Source organism: Sabethes cyaneus, chromosome 3, assembly GCF_943734655.1.
Source record: "Sabethes cyaneus chromosome 3, idSabCyanKW18_F2, whole genome shotgun sequence".
NCBI lineage: Eukaryota > Metazoa > Arthropoda > Insecta > Diptera > Culicidae > Sabethes > Sabethes cyaneus.
The window spans coordinates 92,538,385-92,560,459 of record NC_071355.1 but is presented as its reverse complement, the minus strand read 5'-3'; the positions used below and the strand labels follow the sequence as shown (position 1 = coordinate 92,560,459).

The 22,075-nt window shown below is 42.6% G+C and overlaps 1 protein-coding gene across 4 annotated transcripts in view; it reads left to right on the top strand.

The window, feature by feature from the left end:
* LOC128744499 (extended synaptotagmin-2) overlaps positions 1-22,075 on the top strand; it is a 35,538-nt gene that overhangs the window by 4,683 nt on the left and 8,780 nt on the right. The window contains exons 1-8 of one of the 4 annotated variants that reach the window (XM_053841554.1): positions 7,235-7,282; positions 9,010-9,175; positions 9,381-9,801; positions 15,543-15,584; positions 15,674-15,814; positions 15,884-16,294; positions 16,354-16,524; positions 18,039-18,121. In XM_053841554.1, coding sequence (XP_053697529.1) covers positions 9,171-9,175; positions 9,381-9,801; positions 15,543-15,584; positions 15,674-15,814; positions 15,884-16,294; positions 16,354-16,524; positions 18,039-18,121 — 1,274 coding nt within the window. In that variant the 5' untranslated portion in view covers positions 7,235-7,282; positions 9,010-9,170. Of the gene's footprint in view, positions 1-7,234; positions 7,333-9,009; positions 9,176-9,380; positions 9,802-15,542; positions 15,585-15,673; positions 15,815-15,883; positions 16,295-16,353; positions 16,525-18,038; positions 18,122-22,075 lie in introns of those variants that run through there. The other 3 variants (XM_053841552.1, XM_053841553.1, XM_053841555.1) reach the window with 3 other exon arrangements.

Here is a 22,075-nt window from a genome sequence, read left to right as displayed (position 1 = left end):
GCTACCAACGAGCCAAGCTAGACAAATTCATCGACTTCCTCAAACTCATCGCCGTCGATCAATATACTACTGCCCAAGGGGCTTCAGTCTGCCTCGGTTCCGCTGGCCAGCATGTACTTTTTTTAGACGTATTTATCTTTAACCCAATCTTTTTTGCTTCGCGCTTTAATCTGGTGTACTGTTCAGCCACCGCCACATGTTTTACCGATGTCATCGGCAAAGCAGACCAATTGACTAGATTTGTAGAAGATCCCGTGTTGATATATGCTCGGTTCATAACACGTTGTATCGCTATGTTGAACTATCAGCAGGCACCATGAGAGACCATCACCTTGACGAAGCCCTCTGTCTGTGTGATTCAACTGAACTTGACAATCCACCCGAGATCCGAACACAGCCCTGTGTACTATCCATCGTGGATTGAATCAATTTGATAAGCTTCCTTGAAATATTTGATCCGTTGTAGACCGACCTTCGATGAAGCCGGCTTGATAAGTTCTTACAAAACTGTTCGCAATTGGTGACAGTCGGTGGAAAATGATTTGGGATAACACTTTGCCGGTGCATACAAATGGTCAGCTTTTCTGATCCCATTTTAAAAAGCTCCGCGCCGCGCCAACTATCGGTCACCTCACAATCGTTCCTCAGAATATTGCCATTTTTATCCCTACACATCACGGCTCGCGACACAAAGCCTTTGCGGAATCCGTTCAGTTTCTGGAAGAACTTTTGCGTTTCTTGAGAATGATGCAGCCGCTCCAACTCTGCATAGTCCTGGTCTTCCAGGTAGCGCCTTTTCTCCCGGAAGATTTGGTTGCGCTACATCTTCTTCTGTTTCCCACGTGCTGACGTGTGGCACTGCCCATCTTGGCCGTCCACGCAGCGTTCTCCTCATCCATCACTCTCTTACATTCATCGTCAAACCAATCGTCCCGCTAATTCCTTGCCGCATATCCGATGGAGCCCTTCTCTAAACTGATGGTGTTCCAACAGTCCTCGAGAGGGGCTTCGTTTAGGTCGTTCTCTTCCGGCAGTGCAGCTTCGAGTGAATGCTCGTAGTTTGCGGCGACGTCTCGCCGCTTCAGCCGTACGAGATCTAACCCAGAATAGCGTCGATACCGAATGGAGAGTTTTGGGCGCATCTTAACCATCACTAGGTATTGGTCCGAGTCAACGTTAGCACTTCGATAGGATCTGACGTGAATAATGTTTAAGAAGTGACGACAGTCGATCAGAACGTGGTCGATCTGTAATTTTGTCTGATTTGGTGACCTCCAGGTGTTCTTGTGTAGGAGGCTGTCCTGGAAGAAGGTACTACGTACGGCCTGAAATTACCTCATGGTATTTGACAAAGACATTAATTCAAACTTTGGACGATTTGTTGAGATTTTCTGCAGGTTGAGAAAATTCGATTATTTTTAAATGAATGTTAATGGCGCCTTAATGGTAGATGGTTGAATAATGCGCTCCAGAACTACCATGAGGTTCCACAGCCTCTTATTCAGCAACTCCTATCTCTACCTCATCGTGGTACCATCCGGAATACGTTCCTTAGTGGAAATCGGACAACCAGTAGAAACTAGCGTCGTATGCGGACATAGAAGGGGGCACTCATGCAAAGGCTTAAGTGTAAACTCTCCGCCTGCAGGACGGTTCTCTTGACTCCCAGGAACCAAAGCAGATTGGAGCCCCTAAAGGAGATGGTTGTAATAGCTGTTATCTATGGCTATTATGTAAAAACTTGAATGGATAAACCCCTAATCCAAGGTGTGACGCGACCCGTGCCGAGGGATGAATGGTGGAGGGCGTTCTATAAATTCTCTCGCCGCAACGGAGCCTGTGGAGTATCAGGGCGCCCTCCACAGTAATTTGCCCTTGCTGCATCAAGCCGGTCACTGAGGCAGTGGACGATTTCTTACCACGCAAGCTCTCTCTGCCGAAAAAACAAAGAAACGAATGAGGTGGAGAGGAGAGTAGGGGAGGAACAGGACTTGAACGATGCGCTAGCAGAGGTTCAGTCCTGATCCTTGTCTATCCTCAATCCTCAACTCCGTTGTGAGTCGACAAACGAAGATGTGGCTCCAACTCTCTACTCACGGGTCGAGATTCACTCTGCCTGATCTCTGACTGTGTGCTGGAGGGTGGGCTGAAACAAAAGGAGAGCCGAACAGTTATGGCCAGTAGGATGGCTGTACGATCGCTCAAACAATCTAAAAATTAGAATGGTTGTGCACAAGACACGACCGCGTAGGTGACGTAAGACTACGTAAGTCTCTTTGTAGCGATAGTAGGATGTATCCATGTATGTAATAATACGGTTCTTCATGTATACAAGCTACATGCGTAACGTTTATCAAAGTAGTAACATTGTATACATTCAATCCTCAACCGATTTTGGAGTTATATCCATGAATTGATTGAATCTATTTTATCAAAACGAAACCAAGTCACACTAAACCAAACAGTAAATAAATTTTTATGATCTGTTTCTACGTTGAATAGTGCTTTTCCTCTGGTAATCGGCAGACGGTACGCGCGATTTTTCAAAAAGTTGAAAATTTTGCGCAACTTTTCTGCGGCTTACAAAAGAACACTGATAATAAAGCATTTACAACCTGTAGACGTTTTGGAAGTCGCAGAAAATGTCGCCCGTGACCAGAATACTTATTTCTGTCATTTGTTGGTCGTCCGCAATGGCGAAAAATTCAACGTTTCCCTCGTTGCGTGTGTTATTATGATATTAACTGGGCAAGAAAATATAATAGACTCTCAATCTTGTGGCCCTTAAAAGGACCGATTGTTTGATTATCATAACTCCAGTTTGCAATAAACTTATACTTAACGCACTTAACGCAATTCTCTGTTCGGTAAATTGGAGTACCAATAACCGCTAACCAGGCACGGCTTGTTGCAACGGACCAGCATTGGCGTAGCTAGAGGGGGTGCCTGGGGTACCAGGCCCCCTCCAAAATTCTGCAGGCCCCATCCAGAAAATTTTCCTCATTGAAATTGGAAACCGGGAAAAAACTCAGTGTATATGTTCCCGCTGTGTAGATATTTTCTTTTTCACTAGGCATCGCAAAAGCGTAGTTGTCGTCGTCGTCAGTAGCTTAGTAGCCACCCCGGCTTATGCTGTTTCAAGCGTTCGTCTCCATTCAACTACATCTTGGACTCGTCGCAAATTTCCCACTCACAGAAGTCGCAAATCACTTTCGACCTGGTCGAGCCATGGCGTTCAGCCTCCCTGTTCCTGATGCTGGTGCAGTTGTTAAAGAGAACTATTTTCGTCGCACTGTAGCCTACTGACTTTCACCAGATGACGATGGCAATCTCTCCAAACAGTGCTTGTAGCTCATGATTCATACGTCTCCGTTACTCTCCGCTTTCAGTTTGTACTCCGCCAAATATCGTCCGCAGTACCTTCCGCTCGAAAATAGCGTCCCAAGTAACAATTTGGGTTTTATTATACTCTTATGATGGCATTCAAGACCAAAATTGGCCTTGAAGACCACCATAAGAGTACATTAAAACTCACATTGTTGCTTGGGGTATGCCTAGCGTTTTGCGAAGGGCTAAGGAAGCCTAATTTTCCGCTTAAATGCGCAACTAGATCTTCTTAATAGTGTTGTTGTCCGTGTGCACCAGCAATCCCAAATACACGAACCCATCTGCCACTTCTACTTCTGCTCCATCAACAGTTACCGTCTGCGAGAGGCACGCGTTTGTTTCCTTTGAGTATTTGGTCTTGGCCGCATTTACGTTTAGAACACTTGCCCTAGATTCCGATTTCGTCGGATCACCCCTTCAAGTGCGATGTTGAATAGCATGCAAAGTACGGGAATGACACTTGCTATACCAACCTATACAAATAAAACGTAGCCAACATAGAGCGGGCCCAAGCTGACAGCTTCATAGATGGGCTCAAGCTGACAACTGAGTCGGATGTGTGAATTGTTGAATTTTGTTAGTTTTAGTTTGATTTTAGGCAAGGTTTTAACATCACATAGCCAATACCAGGCAGACAATTGATTCGAAATATGTGAAACTGTGAAAATGGTTAGGTAAATTCGTTTTGCGTTTGCCGCCTTTTTCATGTGAGCAACGAAAATATGACGTCATATCAACCCCCTGATGCAAAGTAAGCCGTCACCTTGTCCCAACTTTCGTCGCGTCTCAAAGTAACTCGAAAGTATCCCGGAGATCCATACGAAACACAACACTCTTTCCAATGTAGCTCTGCTCAGTTGCGTCAGTTTATTCGGAAAACCGTGTTCGTGCATTATCTGCCATAGCTGGTCTCGATCGACTGTATCGTATGTTGCTTTGAAATCAATAAAGATGTGATGCGCGAACAGGTTGTACTCCCGATATATCTGGTAATTGAGCGGACCCTCATGAAGCTCGCCTGATATTTCTCCACAATACCTTGTGCTATCGGTGACAGCCAGAGTGACGAGAACATAATCAAAACTTTTTTTGGAAGGCACCCCCTAGGCCCCCTCCCAGCAAACCACAAATCGTATAATAATGTGTGAAAATCGTCTTAACTATCGCTAAACAAACTCGAAATCGTACACAAAGCTTAATAAAGCGCACCCTAGTTTACATTTATACGTACAAAATGATAGTTACTGATTCACATACGATTTTCGTCACAAAATTGTATGGCATTATGGAACTAATCATGTTGAGTCGGATTTCATCGTATACAAATACTTATGAATGTGAATTGTTTTCATATAATTTGTAGTACGTATATCGCCTCCAAAATAGTACGCATATGCTGGTTTCGTGCATCGAATGCGATTTTTCTAGATATATATCGGTACATATATTATATTTGTTACTTTGATATACGTACGAAAATGTTTGCTGGGCTCCAGGGAAAGTTCCTAGCTACGCCAATGCGGACTAGCCAGAAAGCCTCAGCAGCTATGCGATCGACGAAGCCGTTCGTGAATGGTGAGTCACGATGAATTACCAGTCCAGGCCAGGGGGCTAACTGCAAGTGATGTGGCATAATTCTGGTCATTTTGTTGTCGCGAGCAGCATATTTCCTGCCAATTCTAGAACTTCAGCAGCCAGATATTCCATCACGGCAGCGAGACGAGTGTTCCAGGTCCAACACGCTCAGCATACTTTTCTTTCCTCAGCAGCCGTTGAACACGACCAACTGACGACGATGTGCACCGTAAGGCAAACAATGTTTCAAATACAACCTTTAAAATTATCAAGGATGTGACTCGAAAACTGCCTGTCCGATCCGATGTGTCTCAAGCTAGCTGCTTGCCGATGTGTCGCCAACGAAAGCCGAATGGCCGAGCCGAACCGAATGACGACGCGCAGTAAAAGGCATAGCAGCCAAAACCATATCGTTCATTGGCGGATGAGTCGATGGATTCTACGGCTTGTTGGCGTCTCGCTTGGTGAATTTGGATGTCTTCGTTGCCTCATCCGGGAAGCAGCAACAGCTGAAGGTCAAAAATTTTCGATCGGATTCTGTAGGGCGTAAATTAAATACAATCATTAGGAAGCTTAACCCGTAGCTCATATCGTATATATTTCTGTCATCCGTGCTAGGGAAGCACTGCCGAGGGAAGGCAAAAATATGAAAATACTTCAATTTTTCAATGTTTTCATATTTTCCAAATCGATTTTCCGATCAATTGGTGTAAATCTCTTGGAAATCTATTGAAAATTGACTGCATTATAAGCCGGAGCGTGAAAACGCATTTCCACTTTGCTGACGTCATTTCCAACAACCAATCACGAAGCGAGAATTCTGGTAAAACATAGGTTCATTACTTTCAATTTTTCAATAGTTCAACATCAAGAATCCATACTTTTCTTCATTAGGGCCAATTCTTAGAAGATTTTCCAATCGATTGGTGTAAGAATATTGAGAATCGATCGGGAAACCACTAAGCTATTAGCGTTCAAAACCTGACCACTATTCGAAAAAGATTTTTTAGAATTACCCCCTATACCAACTACCTTCCTGAAAGACGTAGTTCTACGTCAAAAAAAGCAAGCTTACCGGTCTTGCGACAGGACATTGTCCGAGTAAATCATCTTCGGAATCTCAGTTTCGTTCAAGATGATATTTAACCTCGGACACTTGCTCTGCAATCGTGGACCACAAATAGTACGCAGACTGCAGTATCTCAAAAAGGGGAGATCTGATTGGCGTCGCCGATCAGGGTACTAGGTTCATAAACCTAGTCAAACCTTCGCTTCATACATAAAGTGACTTGTTTCATTTGTTGAACAGAACGTGTCAAGCAAATTCCAGCTGAAGTTGGTGACTGTTTCAATCGACAACGACTGAAAGTCAGGCACGATTTGTCGATGTAGACTCGGTTACTTATAATGTGCATCACATTGTAGGAAACGTTACTCAAATTCAAGTCATTGAAATTCAAAGCTGCTGGCCTTCTACTAAATATTTGATAGAAAAGTACGAATGAAACTTTGAAACCGATCGTCATGAAGAAGTGTACCCCGTTTCACTGACGCTAATTGAAGCTAGTTTTGAAGCGAAGCATTGCTGCTTCAGATGAAAGTGAAGCTTCATTGTTGAGTGACGATTTGCAAATGAAGGTGACGTTGGTGACTTCCAACCAGGGCGGAAGTGCTTCCGGGCTTATCTTGGCGGTGCTTTCAATAAACTATACGAGAAAGAAGCCGTTTGACGACAACTTTTTAGTACGAAGGATGCTCGTGTTGCAAGTTAATATCTAGGAATGTCAACAATATTTCCAGTTGGATCTTTTTCAAAGAATTATATTTGATTGTATGTGTTACTATTATTAGACAGATTTGAGTAGATATTTTAATTTCATTAATTTTTTTTAAATTTTCATGGGCTCAAGCTCATGATGTCCCAAACAACTTGAAATATTCCTATAGGACAAGGTGCTGATTTTTAATTATTTTAATTTACGGAAACTGGGCTACCTGTTCATTTTGCCTCCCCCTTATCATTTTACCCACAATTTTTCTACACAATTTTTATCTAACATCTACAGAGTCTGCAGATTTAGAGAACCTCCAGGTCACTCACAACCCTTAGCAATTTGATTTTCTGTTTTGTTATGACAGCAACGGAGAGCATCTCGGCGGCTCTGCATCCCAAAGCCCGCTCACCGTGAGCGCGTCCAGCTCGGTCGAGTCGAGAATATCTATTCTTCGTGCGGTCATTCTGATCGGATCCACCTTCAGTGCCGGCAAAGAATCCTAAGAGTACAGGTGGTTAATACACGAGACTGTGGCAGAAGTAAAGGTAGTTTGTGGAAGGCATTTCAACTCAAGGACGTGTGAATCAGTAAAGGGGTATTTTGTTTTTTAAAGTATCAGGGTGTTTCGATTGGAAGTGATGTTTATTATAATGTTGGCAAATGAAGGCCAGACTATATCAATAGCAATATTAGTTTACTAGAAACATTAAACTTTATTGCTATAGCAATACACATCACACATCAAATTGAATTTTATAAGCAGTGATAAATCGTCGACACTAAAATGATGTCATACGGCTAAGCTTACCTCACCATGCATTGCAACTCGATACGGGTGTGAGAAGGTGAAACATGAAAAACAATTGTCCATTGACACGGTGGATGACCGTCAAATATGTCCGGAATCAGGTTTACACTAAGCTACGACATATACAATTTCGTGACGATTGAAGAAATTCGCTGAATGGGTGATGGATGTAATACGCCTTGTCTAGTAGTTTTTCAGAGCCTAAACGGGCAGCAATTTGCAAAACATGACAGTTACCAAGTGAAACACTTGTTAAAATGTTAAAATGACTTAAAGTATGGGCAAAGAAAACTGTCTTCAACTACATAAAACGCCACCGGTTTTTATTGCATTTGCAAACAGTACCGGTCTTTTAGGTTTTCGTGGGTGCAAAAAGTTTTCTCGTTGTTCGTTTGATCCGGTTCATTCAATTTTGATATTCTCTCACGTTTTATTTTTAGACTGACTCACTAAATCCGTTCGTTTTCGGGCCCAACTGAAATCGCAGGAAAAGTAAAAGCATCACGCTAGACTCTAGTGTACTGTAGGTATTCAAGCATCTGTTTTTCGCGTGTTTTGTAATTTATATTAAAGCAGTAAATTTAACAAATTTATAGGTTTTAGACCGACAAAGTGAGTTACTGCGAATAACACACAATTGGCTGGATTTCCATTTCAGCTGCATTTTGATTTGTATTCAATACATAAATATGACAAATTTACTAGTCTTGCACCGGCAAAGCTGGTCCCTAACCGGACAAGTACTCCTTCTAAAATCGACTGGAGTCAAATATTAGTTAGTTTACTTTTTGAAAACGACGATATCGGTATGTTATTTATATAAACTTTACAGAAAAGTTTTATTTGGGGATAAAATCTACGAAAATTATGCAAGTGTAAGACTGTCATACTTGTCCGTATGTAAAAGGATTCACTTCGAAATATTTTATCTAGCCCAGTCAAAAAATTCGAATGTAAATTATTTTGTGGTTATATAGATAGAAAATGTTATGTAGTATTTACTTTCTGCGAAAACATAAAAATAACAATCGGAAATAATAAAACACGACAAGCGTGTAATTCGTTGAATCCACTTAATCCCCTTAGTAAATGATTGAACACACCTCAAACAATCAGTCATAAATGTAAATAAGAATCAGTATACTGTTGGAATGCTAAAATTTGCTTATCTATGAATAGAGTCAATAACAATCATCAACAATTATAATTCATGAGACTGTCGGCGGAATTTTTCATCTTTTTATCTTTCATTTGCTGTGATAAACCTTATTATTCAGAGATTTTCCGTGAAAGTGACAAATAGACAAAGGGGTGCAGCTGCTCGGGCATAAAATCTGACTCACCCAAATTTCTTACGCGTTTTCATTACGTTTTGTGATTGCGGTGTAGGCAGAATTTGCACTATGGGTTTTCTTTCCATTAAAATTATTAAAGTGCCTCGTGCTATTTGTTTTGTATTTTCAGTTTCGGTTCTTATCACTCTTTTGTTTGTAAACATAGTAAGTGCGGCAGCCTATCCACTGAAGTTACTGTCGTGAGAATCGTTCTCGATTTATGAACGAGAGAATTCCTGATTTTGTACGCCAGATTAGCTGCGAGTGCAGTTTTCCGCAATCGAGAGAAAAATGAGGTTGGTTTTTTCACGAGAAGCAGATTCTAGCCGCAGCTCGGGTGTGTATCGTGCTATGAGCTCACTCCTGTTTCGTAGACCATCGCATAGGCATTAGATCATCACGTTTGGTGTTAAAATAGCACGTTGCAGCATCCAGTTAATTGAGTTAACAGCACCTTCCAAATCACTGATTTGCATTTTATTTCTATTCTGTTTTCAACAGTGAGTTCATAGCTGATTCCGGTACAGACATTGCCGGCTCATCTGGAGACACTGCATCCTACGGCGAAAGTGACAATTTGTTAAACGACGTCAAACCCGTTGGAAGCGTCGAGATGGCTGGCGCCAGTAAGGAACAAACGCCGGAAAAAGCCGAAATCGAACAAGCAGCAGCCTGCGCCAGCGGCGACAGTATTGGCTCTCTGCTGTACTCCTTTGCGAAGAAAGTTGTCACCGTGGGCATCATATACTTCGTTGGCTACATGGGATGGTCAGTAGCGTGGTTGATAACACCGGTAATCTTGTCGGTCGCTCGCGACCAGTGGCGCACAAAGACCGAAACCCGTCGGAATGTGGCAAAAGCATCAGCGCTGGCGAACGATAAGGAGGTTATTCTGGCACGTCTGGGTGATCTACCTGCTTGGGTGAGTAGAAAAAAATTGTTTTGTTTTCAGTTAACCGGGAGCTAATCAACCATTCGAAACTACGATGCAGCTGTTTTATTATTTTACATTGCAATTACCGCGCTGGCACCATATCCTGCGCAGTTAAGAATTTTTGTAATACAACACCCTTGTGGTTTATTCTTGTAAAAAGTTCGAATTTTGTGGAAATTCATTGACATTCGGGATAAGTTTCAACTTTTTACTTTCTTCCAAGTGCATTGAAAGCTTGCAGAAGTTTATGACGACAATTCTCCTACTGATAAATCGTGTAGGGAATGATTTAGATAGCTCCTCTTTGGACAGTCAAATAAGTTCGAAGACGAAAAAGTGCATGCATCACTAGATAAAGATTCGAATCAAACGCAAGACAAGCTTGCTGAATCACTGAGAGTCATTAATTTATAGCCCAATCCTACTAGCCTCCGTTTTTAGTCTGGCGTAGATTGCCTACGCCTTCCAAAGGTGTCTAGTAATTATGTCGAGGTTATCTGCGAAGGTTACGAGTTGGATACTTTTGCGCAATTCAAAGGGTGTCGTGAGTTCCCCTGAAAACACCCAAATATCGTATACTGCCCTGATATTCATGAAAATATGATACGTTGTTGGCACGTTGTTGTACTCCCGACATCTCTTGAGGATTTTTCCGAGTGAAAATTTGATCCGCAGTAGCACGGGCCTCCATGAAGCCCGCCTGATACTGCCTTACAGGTTCTCTTGCTATTAGGGAGAGACGACGCAACAAAATTTGGGAAAGCACCTTGTAGGCGGTGTTGGTCAGTATAATGCCGCGGTAATTACAGTAATTGAGCGGATCGCTAGTTTTATAAATGGGACAAACCAAACCTTCCATCCACTCCTCTGGTAGTTTTTCCTCCTCCTAAATGCTTGAAGTTATCCAGTGAAGTGCCGTTGCGAGCAAAACACTTACTCACTTACTTAATTGGCCTAAAGTCTTACGACAAGGCCTGCGCAGTATAATTTCTCCATCTGTTTCGGTCCATGGCAACTGATCTCCAGTCCTGCGGGCACCCAGTGCTCGCCAGCTCTCGCTCCACCTGGTCTTGCCACCTCGCTCGTTTTGCCCCTCTTCGTCTTGTTCCTACCGTCTTGTTCCTATTTGATGCGAAAACCATTTTTGCAAGATTCTAGCAACATGTCCTGCCCAACGTATCCGTCCAGCTTTAACCACTTTCTGAATACTTGGTTCGTCGTAGAGACGCGCGATCTCGTGGTTCATTCTTCGCCTCCATACACCGTTCTCTTGCACTCCGCCAAAGATGGTTCTTAGCACCCGCCGTTCGAAAACTCCGAGAGCTCGTAGATCCTCTTCTAGCAGTGTCTACGTTTCGTGCCCGTAGAGGACAACCGGTCTAATTAGCGTTTTGTACAGTATGCACTTTGTACGGGGGCTCAAATTGTTCGACCGCAAGTTTTTGTGGAGTCCGTAGTAGGCCCGACTTCCGCTGATAATACGTCTTTTAATCTCACGGCCGGTGTTGTTGTCCTCTGTTGCCAGTGAGCCAAGGTATACGTCGTCAACTACCTCGAACTCATCCCCGTCGATTACCATGGTCCCGCCCGCCGGCATATACTTCGTTTAAGACGTATTTATCTTTAATCCAATCTTCTCTGCTTCGCGTTTTAGTCTGGTGTGCTGATCTTCCACCGCCTCAGATGTTCTGCCGACTGCATCCACGTCGTCAGCACAGCAGATAAATTGACTGAATTTATTGAAAATCGTGCCCCGCATTTCGATCGCCGCTCGTCTTATAACACCTTCAAGCGCAATGTTGAATAGCAGGCAGGAAAGACCATTTCCTTGTCGAAGTCCCCTGCGAGATTCGAATGGGTCCGACAATCCACCCGAGATTCTCACACAGCACTGGATCCCATCCATCGTAGCCATGATAAGTCTAGTAAGCTTACCCGGAATGCCGGAAGCTCTTGTTGGTTTACGCTATCATATGCGGCTTTGAAATCGATGAACAGGTGGTGCGTGGGACTCGGAATTCGCGGCACTTCTGGAGGATCTGCCTTAGGGTGAAGATTTGGTCTGTTGTAGACCAACCCTCCCTGAAGCCGGCCTGGTAACTTCCCGCAAATCTATTGGATATTGGCGATAGTCGATGACAGATGACGTGGGACAGCACTTTGTAGGCGGCTTGTATCTTGACAATCAGTTGATGCAGACAGCCGGCCAACTTGTCCGAGCCCGTTTTAATAAGTTCCGCTTCAATGCCATCCTTTCCCGCTGCTTTGTTGTTCTTCAGCCGCTGGATGGCTTCTTTAACTTCCCTGGCACATCTTCCCTGGGGTAGCACATCTTCGTTGCTTGCTGCACTAATCTGGTCACTTCCTCCGCAACCATGGTCTTCTGCCTGCCCGCCATTCAGTTGTTCATCGTGTTCATCGTGCATGCTTTACGCAGCATTTGTACCCGCGCTGCGTTCTTCTCAGCCAATATCTGCTGGCATTCCTCGTCATTCGTTAAGTCGATTCGGTGCCGGACGTTCTCCGCTACGCTGTTAATGGCTGTTTTTACGGCATTCCAACAGTCCTCAAGAGGGGCTTCGTCCAGCTCACCCTCTTCTGGCAGCGCGGTTTCGAGAGATAACGCGTAGCTTTCGGCGACCTCCGGTTGCTTCAGTCGCGCCAGATTATACCGTGGTGGGCGCCGGTATCTTATGTTGTTCACAACAGAAAGTTTTTGGCGTATCCTTGCCATCCTTAGGTAGTGATCCGAATCAATGTTAGCGCCCGGATAGGTTCTGACGTCGATAATGTCTGAAAAGTGCCGACCATCTATCAGAGCGTGGTCGATTTGTGATTCTGTCTGGTTGGGTGATCTCCAGGTGTACCGATGGTAGAGGTTATGCTGGAAGAAGGTACTACGTATGGCCATGTTCTTGGAGGCGGCGAAGTCGACAAGTCTTAGGCCGTTTTCGTTCGTTTGCGGGTGTGCGCTGAACCATCCAATCACCGGTTTGAATTCCTCCTCCTGACCAACCTGAGCATTGCAGTCCCCGATGATAATTTTGACATCATGTCTTGAGCAGCGGTCGTATTCACGCTCCAACTGCGCGTAGAATTCGTCTTTGTCATCATCGGTACTTCCGAGGTGAGGGCTGTGCACGTTAATTATGCTTATATTGAAGAATCGGCCCTTGATTCTTAATCTGCACATTCGGGGGTTGATCGGCCACCACTCGATTACCCGCTTCTGCATCTTGCCCATCACTATAAAAGCTGTGCCTAGCTCGTGTGTATTGCCGCAGCTCTGGTAGATGGTATGACCATCTCTATACGTACGTACCATCGTTCCTTTCCAGCATACGTCCTGCAGCGTTACGATGTCGAACTTGCGGCTCTTCACTTCTTTAGAAAGCACGTGGGTATTTCCGAGGAAATTTAGAGACCGACAGTTTCCATGTTCCTAATTTCCAATCGTTAGTCTGTTTTCGTCGCCTGGGTCTTTGCCGATTGTTCCGAATAGAGTTATTTTTATTACTTACGGAGTCCATTGCTTTGATTTTTTTAGTGGTTCAGGCTTGCAAAGCCCGCAACCAACCCCACAGTATCGCCGAAGGACCAGCGTAGCTCGAAGGAGCCCTCCTCCCTTGTCAGCAAACGACCTTGGTTTCCACCGGGGTTGGTTACCCGATCTCCACCGAGTTTGCTCGTATCCCGGCTGGTACCACGAAAAGGTAGGGGTGGGCGTTGCTTGGTAAGAGGCTGTGGACCACTGTGGAGTCTATTTTATGCCCAGTGCACAAGGCACCGATGGTACGCATTACCAAGCCGTTCACCAGCCGCGAGCAAAACACATCCATCGTACTTCGTCAGCACCTAGTTGTATAGCTTACGAGCCCGGATTCTGATCACTGTTTAAAGTTCGAGGCTTCAGTTGGGATAGCTGCTACCTCGGTAACGCTTGTAGCCTCCTCAGAGATGGATTCGTCGCGTAGTAGAGCGGCCAACTTTCAGGGTTTTCGACGAATCATAATCCGAGATGCTGGGACCACTTTTGTCTTTCCAAATAACCTTCAACCGCAGTTGAATAGCGAATGCTCTACTCTTACATTTGATTCGCGTCGTGAGAGTTTCCTTATACATTTTGATTATTCGCGCCACAATGCTTTTAGGTTAATTTGGCAGTTTTGCCAAAATGAAGTGTCCCATTTCCAAATGATCTAAGCTTTGCATGTCATCTACCGCCGATCCAACGCACATGTAACGGCTGCAAAAGTTTCACAGTGGCTTCAATTTCTTACTGCAATTTAAAATATATTTTGTGTGTGTGTCGTCGTCGTCGTTCAATATAAATCCGGGAGGTTTCTTAAGCGTCTGACAATTCGCCATCTCTCGCGTTGACCCGCTTTGTTGCTGGTTGGTTCTGCCTGGTAGGGTTGGCGGAGAAAATGGTTTTTATCGCACTATGGTCCGGTACTTACCCATTTATTTTTAGCCAATCCTGCCGAAAATCGCGCCACTCGTTTTCAAACCCGCTCAATGAATTCCCCCTCAAGGGCGATGTTAAATAGAGCATGCAGAATACCGATGCCATTTCCTTGTCACAACCAACCGCATCTTAAAGAGCCTCGAGAATGCCTCCGAGACGCGCACGAAACACGTCACTAGATCCAAAGGTTCTTCGACTAGTCTCATAAGTTTGTTCGGAAGTCCATATTCATGCATTGTGAATATAAAATGTGTAACTACGCTGTGTTCCTGACATTTTTAAAGAGTCTACCGAATAATAGCAATTTGGTCGTCCTGAAGCGAGCTCCCTTGATCGTTCCAAACGAATCTTTTGAGGTGACAACTTGCATAACAAGGTCTGGGAGAGTACTTAGTACGTGGTAGTTAGCATTCTCTTTTCGTTGATAAGATGAATAATTCCTTCCATCCGCTCATCCGGTAGCGTCTCCTTCTCCGAAGTCTTGTAGCAGCGTTACCAGTGTTTTTCCACCGTATTCACAGCGCTCTGCTAGTAGTCGGTGCTTATCGGTGGTTCTGTCGGTCTGCAACCACCCGATTTCTTGTTTGTCGTCTTGAAGATCTGATGCTTAGAAGCTACTATGCTACTATCTTTCATGGTCCATGAGTGCTTCTAGGTTAACTTTCGTTCCGCCATTATTTTGCCAATGAGGTGCTCATTTGTGTTCAGGTTTGCATCCTCTTTAGGTTTCGGTGTGTAGTCCTCATGTGAACCAAACTCACCCTTTCGTAGAACCTTCGCGTGTCATTGGCGCGAAATAGTTATTCTAATTCTTCACTATCTGTCAACTTTCCAGCGCTTATTTACGCAGTATCAACTGGCTCCGCTCTTGATGATGCTTGACAAAGCGTTCCAGCAATAATAGATTCACTCTGAAGAGATATTTTTATTTTTCCCAACATTTTCAATTGTGTTGTGTATTGCATCTAGTGAAATAAACTGTCAACACCAAATATTTTTTATCCCAAAATGACACCACAAAATAGTCCATCGTTTACCATTTCATTCAAATGCTTGGCCTTTGAAGAAAAGTTGTAATTTTCATGAATCTCTGCATAAAGGATTACCATTTGATATAAAAATGGTTTTCATTAAACCGCGCGCCGATTAGAATTCGTTGCCTTCATTCGAGTCGACATTTCCCGGAACTTTTTAAATGGTTCCAATAAAACCGTTAATGAATAAAACAATATTACTTTTAAATTACTCTTATTCTTTCCAGGTTTTCTTCCCGGATGTCGAACGTTGTGAATGGCTAAATAAGGTATGTTTATAGGACAGGTAATTGGATAGACGGTTGCTGTAGTTAATTTATTCCGATTTTGTTTTCCTCTTTCCATTTCACCACGAAAGGTTCTGAAACAAGTATGGCCCAACGCGAATTTCTTCGCTAAGAACCTTATCAAGGAGTCAATCGAGCCAAACATTCAACAGGCGCTGGCCGGCTACAAGCTCAATGGCTTCAAATTCGACCGCATGATACTTGGAACAATTGTAAGTGGCTACGATTCGGATTCGAGTGATTTTTAAAACAAAACATTGCGTGTATTTTTATAATTATAGCCTCCCCGCATTGGTGGCGTGAAAGTGTACGACAGGAACGTTTCGCGAAACGAAATTATTATGGATTTGGATCTGTTCTATGCCGGCGATTGTGATATCAATTTCTCGTTGAGTGGTCTGCGAGGAGGAATTAAGGATTTCCAGATTCATGGTACCGTGCGGGTAATCATGAAACCGCTAATCGCCCAGATGCCACTGGTCGGAGGCCTGCAGATTTTCTTCCTCAACAATCCAAACATCGACTTCAACCTGGTTGGAGTGGTAGATTTGCTCGATATGCCAGGGCTAAGCGATATACTGCGAAAAATTATTGTGGAACAGGTGGCAGCCATTATGGTGTTGCCAAACAAACTGCCAATCATTCTGAACGACACTGTCCCAGCACTTTCTCTCAAGATGCCAGAGCCGGAGGTAAGCGGAATTAATTCGCAGGTTGATGAGCATTCAACTGATTGTCACTTCTGTTCTAGGGTGTTTTGCGAATACACGTAGTCGAAGCCAAGGACCTGATGAAGAAGGATATTAGCGTTTTAGGAAAGGGAAAATCAGATCCGTATGCCATTGTATCGGTTGGAGCTCAACAGTTCCGTACACAAACTATAGATAACACAGTGAATCCCAAGTGGGACTACTGGTGTGAGGTGAGTTTCAAGCTCGTTTATTGATTGCTTTTAGGTAGATCCACATCATGGCGTTATACTCTCTAGACCTACTTTCGATCAGAGGGGGAAATACTTGTTCCCCAAAGAGAGTCTGACTGGTGTGATTGGTCCAAATAATCCCTCATATTACATTTTTAATCAATATCTGCAGATATTCATTCGAGTTTTAAATGAATTTAAGAACGAAATTAACCTGTTTGAATAGATCGCATGTTATTCGTTAAGAGTTTGGCTAAACTAAAACGTTATAGTGGTTGATTGGGTAGTAAGTATTTTATTATTTACGTGCTGGTCATATTCTTTGAACTATCATTGCTGGGTCAGTTCAACAAAACATCAACAAGAACTAGATTTTGCACTCTCTGGTCTAATTCTTATCTCTATATGTCTCAACAAGTATGAGATTCCGAAATTTTGTTATTGCTTTCGTCATGTTCGTAGTGCATAGTAGAGTGTTAGAAACCGTCTTAAAAATTGATAGTCCATAATAGGCATTTACGTAACACATAAAACAAGTGGTTTTAAGAACAATTTTAAACATTCTCCCATTACCTATATTTAAAAACTGAGCTTTCAAATTCAATTTAATGGGGATAATCACTTGATCCGTATCGAAGTAAAATAGTTTAATGATAATAATTTATCATTTTGCATTAAAATACATGTTCACCAAATACCTCATGCGATTATAGTCGTTCCACTATAATTCGGCTGGCACCAATTTTGGCATTTTATCTAATATTTTTTAATCATCAGATAAAACTATCAAAACCAATTAGAAGTACGACTTAAAGATCGTAAACCGATTTAAATGTCTTACAGATCAGTCAGGTTGAATACAAATAATTTAATCAGTGGAACTTCAACCGTTCACAGAAGCTTTGGCTGTTAGGATTAAGAAATTGCATCCACCATCCAGTGCTAGTAGTTTAGCCAGTAGTAACTAACCATTGCATCCATGCAATTAGTTTCAGCAATTATCTCCATTATGTTTTTGATTCTTGTTTTATTTTCGTAGTTTTACGAGCCATTCATAACATACCGTCCAATGTTTGGAGCCAAGAATCGCGTAAGTTTTGGGGGTGTGTCGTTCTGATTTACAATTACTTTTCCGTTATTTTACCTAATTTACGTATTCCCGAGCGATGCTGTTTATACAAATGCAGCTATCATAGTTACACGCTTCAAACAACCACCACCAAAACTTCATGGCATTCCGGTTTCCATTCGATAAGACAAAACCATGTGCTGCGTAAGATATGTCAAGCACGTAACGTATCTGTGTGAAATTTGCATTTTTTTTTACAAACTTCTCTTCTTACACACATGTTAAACAACCAATCCTTCCATCTACGCCAACAACCACCGCAATCATAAAAAAAACATCCAATTTTCCAAAACAATTTATTTCCTGACTGAACACCAAACACCAACTCCGCTTCGCTCCGAATTCGCTACACGCCCCAAAAATCGTCTATGTTGTATTGCAAAAGGCATTTATCCACGCGGAAAGTGGCCAACAATTGCAGATCGTACTCAATGACAAGGACGCCGGTGACGACGAATTGCTGGGAAGGTGAGATTGTTTAGTTTTATTTGCTTTATTTATTAGGTTACCTTTAAGATTATTTTTATTCCTCCAACGTCGGTTTTAGTTTTCACTATAAATGTACTTAATGTTAACTGCTAATTCACTGGGAGTTGGGGCCTTAATTTATTTACTGCTTTGTGCTCAGAGTGTAAATAATTTCGAGAACAATAGGCGCGTTGTAAATAGATGTTATTTAACTGTTGTATTTCATTTTACATTTACAGTTGAAAGTATTTTTACAGAAAGAAACATAATAAGCATTTATTGGGCTTTAGTTTGGGTGACTACATTGTTCTAACAAAATTCATGCATGTGTTGGTACTGTGTCATTAACAATAATAAAAACGCTTCTGCGCTTGAAAATGTTGAAACTCGCAACATGTATCATTTTTCACCCAACTATTATATAATCCACATTAGTTTTCATAGCTAGTTTAAGAAATGAACATCTTTTGGTTTTATAGGCTGAAGTTAATGCAACATTAGGTCAGGAAATAGAACTCAACCTTTGGGACTGGGATCCAGGCTTTCCAGGTGTCCAGAATGACGACTATCTTGGCAGGTGGTGATGGTTTTTTTTTCGCCTTCGCTGGTTGATTGTCACACGCTATGTCCGAAGGCAATTATTATTTAACTTCCATGCACCTCAGATTTTTCTTCACAGGATGTTAGTATTGGTCAAAACAATTAATTTAGAGAAGGTCCTAAAATATTCTATCTTGGGTTTTTTACAAAATTTAATATTCAAGGTTATATAGGGGTCATTCCCTCTCAAATGATCATATCCGTTGTAATCGACCACCTCCGATTTCAACAAAATTTGGTATAATTACTCCTTCCGACCCCACATTCAATTTTCCAAGATAGAATATTTTAAGACCTTCTCTAAATTAATTGTTTTGACCAATACTAACATCCTGTGAAGAAAAATCTGAGGTGCATGAAAGTTAAATAATAATTGCCTTCGAACATAGCGTGTGTCATTGTTCTACGTTACTCAGTTGCAATACCCTTAATAATCTGCAGATTGCGCGTTCCGAATGAATGTTTTCAATAGCGTGCAGTTACTAAACCCAAACCAAACATTGGCAATTGTCGGCCATAATTTTTTTCCCTAGCACAATTAGCCCTAGAGATTGCTTGATTATATTGCAAAATTATATATAGTTAAGGTTATTTGAAGCAAGTTACAGGCAGTGAATTCAATTTTGCTTGTAGACGAATGTTGATATACTAGCAAATAACCAGTTGCTCATTCATTATCAACTAACACTCCTATTTAACTTTGTACAAAAAAAACCAGAGCAGAAAACACAAACCAAAGGATTTCAGATTTTTGCATAGCTTTCATTTCATTCTATTACATTATTATTTTCATGAACTTTGTCATTTACTGTTGCGTAAAGCGCTTGTTAAACGTTGTGTATCAAGCAAATATGTAGGGTAATCGGTCCAAAAATCTCGAAATGATATTTTAAAATTAAAATTTTATTGCCTCCCGATTATTCAATCCAATGCCGATCCCACCTCACCTCCAAATTACAAGGGATCTGCCACAAAAATGGCGACCTTCTTTGAGGTGTTTACAAAATATAGCTGGCTCTCATCCAGCATCCTCGGTCACTACATGTATAGCCCACTGCAAATCAATGTGTTTTGTTATTTGTCTGGCTTTATCTGCACATTTGTGTAACTGATACGCTAAGTGGTTCACACACCGTTGTGCCACATTCCATGTTCGCCCTTGTAGCTTGATTTCTGGTTCCTATTCCAAACCCACCCAGTCACCACGCCAGTCGGTCTTCTCAAACTTTCATGATTCATGACTGTAGAGTGTCATCTGCGACGGCCTTGGAACAGCATGCCAGAGAGAGATCTATGTAAGCACAGCTGAGGGGAGTTGGGCCTTGATATTTACTACAGACGAGACAGTGGCATTTCTTGTGAAAGGATCGTATAAATTCAACTAACCCGCAGATTTTTTTTTTATCAGTGAATACCCTTAGCATTATCCATTGGAAAGCACAGTATAGTTCCCGAACTTGAAAAGCTTTACGAACGAATCGTTCTTCCTAGTAGGTGGATTGGTCTTTGGTGGACAGGTCCACAGTTTGTCCGTCATTCTCAATGTCTATGATCACATCGAATTAATTGATCGGTAATCAGATTCCATTCCCTGTCGTTACACATAACGGCGGCAGGTTGTTTCAGTTCCTGATACCGTGGAACACTTTACAGAAGCTTCTCGTAGTTCTAGTTTTTTAATAACTTCCTCTGCTCTACACGTTACAGATGTGAGTTCTGGCGCGGTTCTTCTCTTCTATCGCTTGCCGACACTTTGCATCGAACTAATTTACGTGCAGGTCTGTGGTATTTCTCTAACTGTAGTTCTGATCGTGCTTTGGATATACCACCACTGTTCGAGCAGATCCTTTTCAATTTGCTCAGCAATCTGGTCACTAGTTTCCTGTTAATACTCTACAATTACTCTTTCAACTGTCAACCGCTGCCCATTAAATTATATCTTGATTTGATCGTCCTCGAATCTCTTACACGATAAAATAGCGATTCATGTCGACATTTGATTTCGAAAGAACGACACTTCTGTCCGAAGCCGGTCACCTCGAAAAATCTTCAGCATAAACTTCCCTAGTATACGAAGCGTTGTGCTAAAGGTGGTCTCTGTTGACGATATTTACATATTTTCTTTAATAGCTGTTCTCATGCCTCGGAGTACAATAGGTAATGACTTAATCCACTTAGGATTCTGGCGACAATTGATCACAGCGTTTGATTGAGTGGGTTCGCTCAATTTTCCTGTCCGCCAGAGGGTAGCACGCGTATGTTCTGAGGTACTTACTTATCCTCGTGCGATTTCCTTTTGGATTTCACCTGCAAAACAATGTTCCACTAACAAACTCGGCCTATGGCTGTCTGTCTCCAATTTCTCGAATATCCCACACTTTCCAGGTCTTGCTCCACTTGGTCTAACCATCGAGTACTATACGTTGCGCACCTCTGCGTCTAGTATCAACCGGACTCGAAGCAAACACCATTTTGCGGGGTTGTTGTCCGGCATTCTCGCAACATGTCCCGCCCATTGTACCCTTCCAGCTTTAGCAACTTTCTAGATACTGAGCTCGCTAAACTGCGCTTCGCCAAATGTACCAGCTCGTGGTTCATCCTTCTCCTCCATACATCGTTCTCACATTCACCGCCAAAGATGGTCCTAAACACACGACGTTCAAAAACGGCAGTGCTTTCAAATTCCAGTCGACGATTGTCCACGTTTCGTGCCAGTAGAAGACTATTTTACGTTTTATATGTGTTACATTTGGTACGGGGATAGAGCTTGCCAGACTTTAGGGTCTTGTGGAGTCCGTAGTAAGCACAACTTCCGGCAAGAATACGTTTGCGTATTTCTCTGCTGCAGTTGTTATCCGACGTCATCAACGACCCGAGGTATACAAATTCGTCCAACACCTCGAACTCGTCCTCGTCGACTACCACACTATTGCCTGTCCGATCGCATTCGGTTACTACTGCTAACAGATACTTGGGTTTAGGCCACATTCACCACTAATCGAACCTTCGCTGCTTCACGTTTCGGTTTGGTATACTGCTCAGCAACCGGCTGTAACGTGCTTCCGACAATGTCTACGTCGTGAGTGAAACAGATAAAATGGCTAGATTTATTGAAGATCGTACCACGCATGTTTGAACCCGCATGCTTCATAATACCTTCTAGCGCGATATTGAACAGGAGACCGAAAATACCATCGCCTTGTCGAATTCCCCTGCGGTTTTCAAACGGGCTCACATTGCATTGTACACCATCCATTGTGACCTTAATCAATCGGGAAACTGATTCCCGAGAAAGCCGTTTTTAACCATAATTTTCCATAGCTCTTCAAGGTCGATAGTTTTGTAGGCGGCCTT